A 7424-nucleotide genomic window follows, 5' to 3' on the forward strand; every position below is an offset into this window, starting at 1 on the left:
TATTTATTCAGTTCCTTTGGCCAGGGACTTAAACAACTTTACATTAATGTTGTCAGTAGTTCTTAAAGCATCCTGTGTGGGAGCTACCTTTTTAGATGAGATGCAGGAGAATTTGCCCCAGTTTGCACAGTTGGTTGGTTCCAGGTATGGGAAAGGGGACCCAGGGTTGTGGTTCTAGGCTTAGTGTGTTAGGCCCTTGAGGTAGGCAGTCTTTCCACCTCATCTCCCTCCCCTTTCGTCCTTCCTTTCCTCTTCTGCTGGTGGAAGGAATGTTAAGCAAATAGCAGCAGAATCCCGTCTGTAGGAGGGTGACAGCTCTGCCTTGGAGGGACTTACAGCGGGGGAGGCAGGGAGCTGCTGCAGAGCTTCAGAGCTCAGCGCTCGGCGTGTCCCCTGTGTCCCAGCTGCTTTTTGACCGGTGCATACTTTCATTTTTGTTCTCTTATCCTCCTTTTCTTTTGGAGGAAACTTGGGTGTGAGAATTTTCTGTGTGCCAGTCTTATATGTAGGGCAGTCTAGTGATTTTTAGTGCACAGCAGATACTGCCACTTGCTCTTGGGGAGGGGGCAGAGATATGAGAAGCAGCACTTAGGGTGGGGTTGCAGGCAGGGTGGAATGGAGGAAGGAGGACATTTTTCTGCATTTTCTTAGTCATAGGACTCTGAATCCCAAGTAGCTAAATTTAGTTCAGGTTCCTGTTGAAAGCATCATTTTTTTGGGCGGGGGAGGGGGGTAGAGCGGAAAACCTTTTTGTGTATCCTGCTCCGTGAAGCCAATGGGGAAGCAGGAGGAGGTGAGGTTGCCATGGAGATGGTAGCTGTGTGCAAGGGGAGAGCAGCAGGGTTTAGAATTCCAGGAAGGAAGAGAGAGTGATGTCATCAGATTCCATGGACCAGCCCAGGAACCCCTGTGAGGTTGGTGGGGAGTTGGGTGTGCGTGGGGGTGGTGGTGGTGGAGTGGGAGTTTGTGCAGGGGAATGGTGGCTTCAGTAAGGTGGGGGAGCCCAGTTCAAGCAGAGAGGTTGGTGATGCGGAATTGTGCTCATCTGCATTAATGCCTGCTTTTTAATTATCTGTAAATCGTTCTGAATTAGCAGTATATTTGCTTTGTTGAAAAAGGACAGACTCATTTGACAAAGGAGCTAATCTGAATGTAGAAATACATCTTTTTGTAGTTGTTTTGCCATTGTATCTGTGTGTGCCTTTATCCCTTGTATGTGAGGGTATTTGCACATATTCTGGATGTATATAGTTGTTTTTGTATCAAGCTTTTGATGGTACTGCATGCAGTTGAGTGTTTCATTAGTGCCTGGTTATTGTGTTCTTTTTCTGTGGATGAGCGTATACAAATAAAAAACACTTTTTATTAACAAAAATGGCAAAAAAAAAAGCAGTTGCTTTGCAGCAGAAAGAAAAATGCGTGTTTTAAGACAATTATTCTGAACCCATGTGTATGTTCATACTGAGTGTGAAGGGCAAATGGATTTCTTTTAGTAGGATTGAGAATCCAAATAATTTCTGAAACAAACATAACAGAATCCGTACATTCAAAAGAGTACTGTCCTTCAAAATAGTCACTTTGCTTTGCGGGTACAGCCATTACGCAAGACAAAAGGAACTCACATTGGGAATCCACTTGAGAGCTGAATGATGAAAACATTTTTAATTTCTAACTGAATTTTTTATTAAAAAAAGAGCTTGATCAGATGCTGGATTTCTTTGAATTGACTTTTTGATTTTGGTTTTTCAGAAAATCAGTCATATTCAAATGAGCTCTTATGCTAGTTAAAGAGATTTACAGTTATAGGTTTTGGCGCTAGAGGCATTTACATTTTCAGATCAGAGGTTATTTGAAATATTTTGTTTAGTGATAGCAGTGTTTTTGAATGAAGCAGTATCTGAGGAATAAGCAGAGTCTTCCCAGGGTGACAGCGTCTGAGGTGACCCATTTGGGTTTATTTGTTCAAGTGTCTGTTAAAATCTGTGACATTATTGTTGAGTAATGTGGGAAGCAGCATTTTGTGGTGTGAGAGCATCCACACTTTGGAATTAAATTAGCTCAGCTCTGAACCCTTGTTCTGCTAACTGACCTTGAACAAGTCCAGTCTCTGCGTGCATTGCTTTCTGCGTGTATGAAACGAGAATAACGTTGCTGTTAAGTCCCGACTTTACACTGTGGTAATGAGGCTCAGGAAGTTAAAATGGGAAACTCTCAGACGTTTAGTATGTTCTCAGTCAGCGCTTGCTGTGATTGTCATTAGTAATCATCTGTTTCTTTGGCTTACAGAATGAGGAGGCAGGAGGTGTTGGATAGCACTGTATGTCTAGGAGGGAGAGGCTCAGGAGCCTGTAGTTTTTATTTTTTAAATTATCTATTTATGCATACGAGAACTGGAGTGTAGGTTGCAGGTGTGGGGCAGTGCTGTGGGAAGGGGTGAAATGAGAGGATTCACCAGCGACAGAGTGGGGAGCAGAAGAGGTGGATCCACTGAAACACACTGCTGAGGGAAGCAATGAGTGGGCCAGGAGAGGTCTGCTGCGCCACGTGGGTCACCTCCCTGGCCTGGGTTTGAACTCATGTTGCAGTGGCTGGCTATAGCTAGACAGTGCTGTGTCTTTAACCACAGTGCTGCCGGGGAGGCCCGGGGCTAGAGTTTTTAGACTCCAATATGATTCTTATTGTCAGCCTGGTTTGGGACCCACCGAGTGTAAATTTTGAGGATGGTCAGAGCACCAGAAACTTCTTTTCCAGGAGCTTGTTAGAAATGCAGACTCTCAGGTGCCACCCCAAACCCATTGAAACAGAGTCAACAAGATACCTTGTAGTGACTGTTAAAATTTAAGAAAGATTACTTTTCTTCTACTAAGGGGAGTAAGTAGGTGATAATTGCAGGTTAAAGATGAATTATCTCTCAGTAATCCCCCCTGGTGGGAGAGATCAGCTTGGCTAAGGCCACATGTGGACGAGCATGTACTTGTCTTTGCTTGGCCTGGGGATAAATGCTTTTCTGGACTAAGTCACCGTAGCAGGTAACAGAAAGAACAGAGGTGTCAGCATGCCCCTGCCTCTACCACTCACTGTTTGGCCTTTGTCCAGTCAATTAACCCATCTGAGTTTCTTTCTCCTCCCCAATAATAAAATAATTCTTAGACTACAGAATAATGTGCAGGCTGCAGTGCCCGGGTGTGGGTGTCTTCCCCTGCCACCTTTTGGTGATAGTCTTGAGTAGTAGTTCTGGCTCATCGGAAGGGTCACCAGTTGAGACCCAGTGCCATCCTTTCTGAATAGGTCCCTTACTCTCCCACCCGTCTCAAAATCCAGCCATACTACAGAAAACTGTAGGTATAGTTTTCTTCACTTTCTTTTCTACAGTGTCTTTTGCTTAAGGGAGACGATTATCCGAGAGGACTGGGGAAGAATATAGGAGTTGAATAATTGACCTTGCACGGGAATCAAAGCTTGATGAGGTTATGATAGAGACAGCCCTTTTGTGCCTTACTAGTTGATTGCAAAAAAATTTAATCCTAGGTGCTGGGTATATGCATTATGCCTGCAAGTTTAAGTATAATCACATTTATTTTACAGATCAGAATGGTTGGGTAACAAGTTACACTGCTAATTATCAACAGATCAGATTTGACATCTTGTTGAATAGCAATATAAGTGATGAGAAAGTTATAAAAATTAAATTGAAATAGCTAATATACACCAGTTAAAATTTATTTTGTCTGTGTTGACGTTTTAGGTGGAAGTCTTAATTTAAAATAAGACTGATATTCAACATGTTAACCTGTAGCCTGTCTCAGAGGAATTGTTTTAACGTTGCAGAATTATCTTATGGGATAAGTTTCCTTTATTCCCTGAGGCTCATTAAGAGGTATCTTTTTAAATTTTTTTATGCCAAATCTTGTGAAGTCTTGAGTTAGTCTAACAGCAGTTTGAATTGAATATTAACAACACAAAATAATTTGTTGGTGGTTATCAGGTGGCATATTTAGTCATAATAAGTATTCACATAATCATGTTTATTATTCCATTCAGATACAAATGCAGATAATTATCAATGATTGCACAAAGCAAACTTCATATTCTTAGATAGCTTTTTAAGTTAGAACTAGAAGGCCCTAAACTTAGAAGACTGCCCTATTTTTATTATTTACTGCCTGTGAGACCTTGGGCATGCCATAGAACCTCAGTGATTCTGCATCTGAGCCCAGAATGTTACTTGTTTAGCAGGGTTGGTAGAGACGAAAGGGTATATTGCCCCTGACTGACTCAGTAGCCATGAGAAAGACATTTCAAAATGTTGTGGTACTTTGGTGTTCTTTTTTTTTTTTTTTTACTTTGGTTTTCTTATCTGTAAGTTTCTTCTGTGTGGAGCAAGGTGAGGAAAATACAGAAAAAGGTGCTTGCATAGAATTAAATGATCTTGCTTCTCCCTGGTGGCTCAACAGGTTAAAGTATAACACTATGCAGCTCTCCGAAGCCACTGCAGCATGAGTTCAATCCCCAGCCAGGGAGGTGACCCACATGATGAGACGGACCTCTCCTGACCCACCCTTTTCTCCCCTCAGCAGTATTTCAGTTGATCTGCGTGTTGTGCTCGCCACTCTTTCTCTGGTGAGTCCTCTCACCTCCTACACCGTTGGTCTGTACTCAGTTCTTGTCTGCAAAAATAAATAAATCTTTAAAAAAAATTAGATAATCTATGTGATCTTCTCAAATCTGTTATCCCATAATTGTCAGACTTACCTGTGTTTTGTATGTGGTGATGTCTTATGTGTAAATAGGCATTGTTTCTTATTAGCATCCTGTAGCAATGCTCTCTCATTAAATAACAGACACTGTGCAGTCATTTTGCATGCACTAGCTCACTTAATTCTTGAAACAGTTCTGTGAGACAGGAGATGTTCTCATTTAGAAGGTGAAGACTTTGAGACTTGCAGTTGAAATAGCCTTCGGTGATCATGGAACTAGTATGTGTTAGGACATGGCTAACATCAGTGTGCTACCAAGGACTGTGTTTACCCTCTTGACTTCACTATGCATGCAATTATTTGTGTCATATCAAAATTAGGAAGTATTGTGTGTCTCTTATGTCACAGACAGATTGTTTCTTAGGCCCATTATGTATTAATGATGTATTAAACTTTTTAAAAAGATTTATTTGTGCATACAGAACTGGGGTACAGGCCAGAGGCTCAGGGGTGGCGAGAGGCTGCAGAGACAGAGTGGGGAGCAGAATAGGCAGATCGACAAAGTACACTGCTGAGGGGAGCAGCGGGCGGGTCAGGAGAGGTCTGCCACGCCACGTGGTCACCTCCAGGGCAGGCGGGAATCAAACGCATGTGGAAGTGGCTTTAGCTTCTCAGTGCAGTGCTTTAACCCACTGTGCCACCAGGGAGGGCCCTCAATTAAATTTTTTATGGGAACATGTGATCATCTAGAGGATTACATAAAGTTGTATAAGATAGAGTTTATTATCTAGTTGGCAATGTGTATGCATAGGCATACACAAAATATGTTTAGAAATCAGAGTGGTAGAATAAATTTAAGTGCTTAAGAAATGCTAGAGTAGTTTTAAGAAGGTAGCAATTGGTATGGGTTTATAAACTTTTTTTTTTTAACCACAACCCATATGAAATCCATTTTATGTGAAAACTTAGTATATAGTAATTATTTATCTGTACAAAAGTGATTAAAGCAACTTTTATGAAATAATTCTTATCCTTACTAAGTGTGAGGTACTTATTCTTTTTTTTTTTTTATTAAAAAGTTTATTTTTACATCATTTTTCACGAGGTACTTATTCTTAAAACAAAAACAAAAACTATTGTATAATGTATTGATTCTTAAAAGTATGGTCCCTGGACCCTCAAGGAGCCCAACACCTTTCCAAGGGACTTCAAAATTAAAACTATTTTCATAGAACACTAAGCAAAACTTGCCTTTTTTTCCACTCTGTTGACATTTGCACTGATGCTGCATAAACCATGATGAGTAAAAACTGCTGACACCTAATTACTGAGGTCGTAGCCCCAGATTTTCTAGTGGTCATTATCTTCATCACCACCACACTTGGCAGTTAAAGAAGGAAAAAAATGCCAGTTTCACTAAATGTCCTTGATGAAGCAGAAAAAATTGTTACTGTTAACAATTATGTGGGTTATGCTTCTTTGTAAGGTTGGTGTGACAAAATGAGTAATAGCATAAGGCATTTTCATATTGAATATAATGGTGAGCTCAGGGAAAAACACTTGTGCTTATTTGAATTGCCAGCTATAAACTAACCACATTTTTCAATGGAAATCCATTTTTACTTAATTTTTAAAGATTTATTTATGCATACAGGACTGTGGCACAGGCCAGAGATACAGGAGTGGTGAGAGGAGTCACCAGAGGCAGAGCTGGAAACAGAACAGGCAGATCAACGAAATACACTGCTGAGGGGAGCAGCAGGTGGGACAGGAGAGGTCTGCTGTGTTTTGTGGGTCACCTTTCTGGGTGGGCATCCAACTCACGGTGAAGCAGCTGTGGCAAACTTCATGGTGCTGCATTTTAACCCGTTGTGCCATCAGGGAGGGCCCAGGAGCTCCATTTTTACTCGAAAAAGTTTGACAGACTTATGTAAATAAATAAATGAGCCTGTTATTTTAAAGAAAACAATGGTGATTTTTTAATACCACTGTATGCATAAGTAAAATAAATCTTTTTAAAAAATTGGTATTTTTTTTACTACTAAAAACTGAGACAATTTTTAAAAACACCGAAATGATAAGTAAAACTGCTGACACCTAATTACCAGTGATAATTACTCTTGGTCATTATCTTCATCACCATCTGAGCTTTCCAACAAAAAATCAGAATGTTTGAAAGTGTGTATCCTGCATAATGGGCTTTGCAGCCGCCGCCGTACTTAGAGACTTTTTGGATGAAGCTGATGGTGATACTAGTGAATGTGATTTTTTTCTATATTATATAATTAAATGTTCAGAGATTGTTAAATTACCCTACCTTTTCCAAATACACTTATTTTGGTGATAGGCCAGGTTTCCTTTATGTATGCCAACCAAAATAACATATCACAATAGATTGAATGCCAGAACAGATAAGAAAATGTAGCTATCTTCAGTTAAATTGGGTGGGAAAGATACTGCAAAACTTAAATTTTTGTTTCATAAAATGTAGCTAATTTTCATAAAATTTTTATGTTAGCACAATGGTTTTTATTGATATTTAAATTGAAGCATTTAAAAATTTTTCTCAGTTTTTAGTAGGTAAATAGCATTTTTTAAAAAAAGATTTATTTGTGCATACAGAACTGGGGTACAGGTCAGAGGCCCAGGGGTGGCGAGAGGCTTCACCAGAGACAGAGTGGGGAGCAGAACAGGCAGATGGAGGAAGTACACTGCTGAGGGGAGCAG

At 40.3% G+C, this 7424-nt stretch overlaps 1 protein-coding gene across 8 annotated transcripts in view; it reads left to right on the forward strand.

Moving 5' to 3' along the window:
• The first annotated feature begins 803 nt into the window (after positions 1–803).
• The window catches only part of RBFOX2 (RNA binding protein, fox-1 homolog (C. elegans) 2), a 168766-nt gene continuing 162145 nt past the window's right edge, over positions 804–7424 (forward strand). For 3 of the 8 annotated variants that reach the window (XM_012735296.1, XM_004675697.2, XM_012735295.1), the window contains exon 1: positions 807–914. In XM_012735296.1, the coding sequence (XP_012590750.1) occupies positions 873–914 (42 nt within the window). In that variant the 5' untranslated portion in view covers positions 807–872. Of the gene's footprint in view, positions 915–7424 lie in introns of all 8 variants that reach the window. The other 5 variants (XM_012735294.1, XM_004675698.2, XM_012735300.1 and 2 more) reach the window with 4 other exon arrangements.

This window comes from Condylura cristata, unplaced genomic scaffold (assembly GCF_000260355.1).
Source record: "Condylura cristata isolate star-nosed mole 26May11 unplaced genomic scaffold, ConCri1.0 scaffold00004, whole genome shotgun sequence".
Classification (NCBI taxonomy): Eukaryota; Metazoa; Chordata; class Mammalia; order Eulipotyphla; family Talpidae; genus Condylura; species Condylura cristata.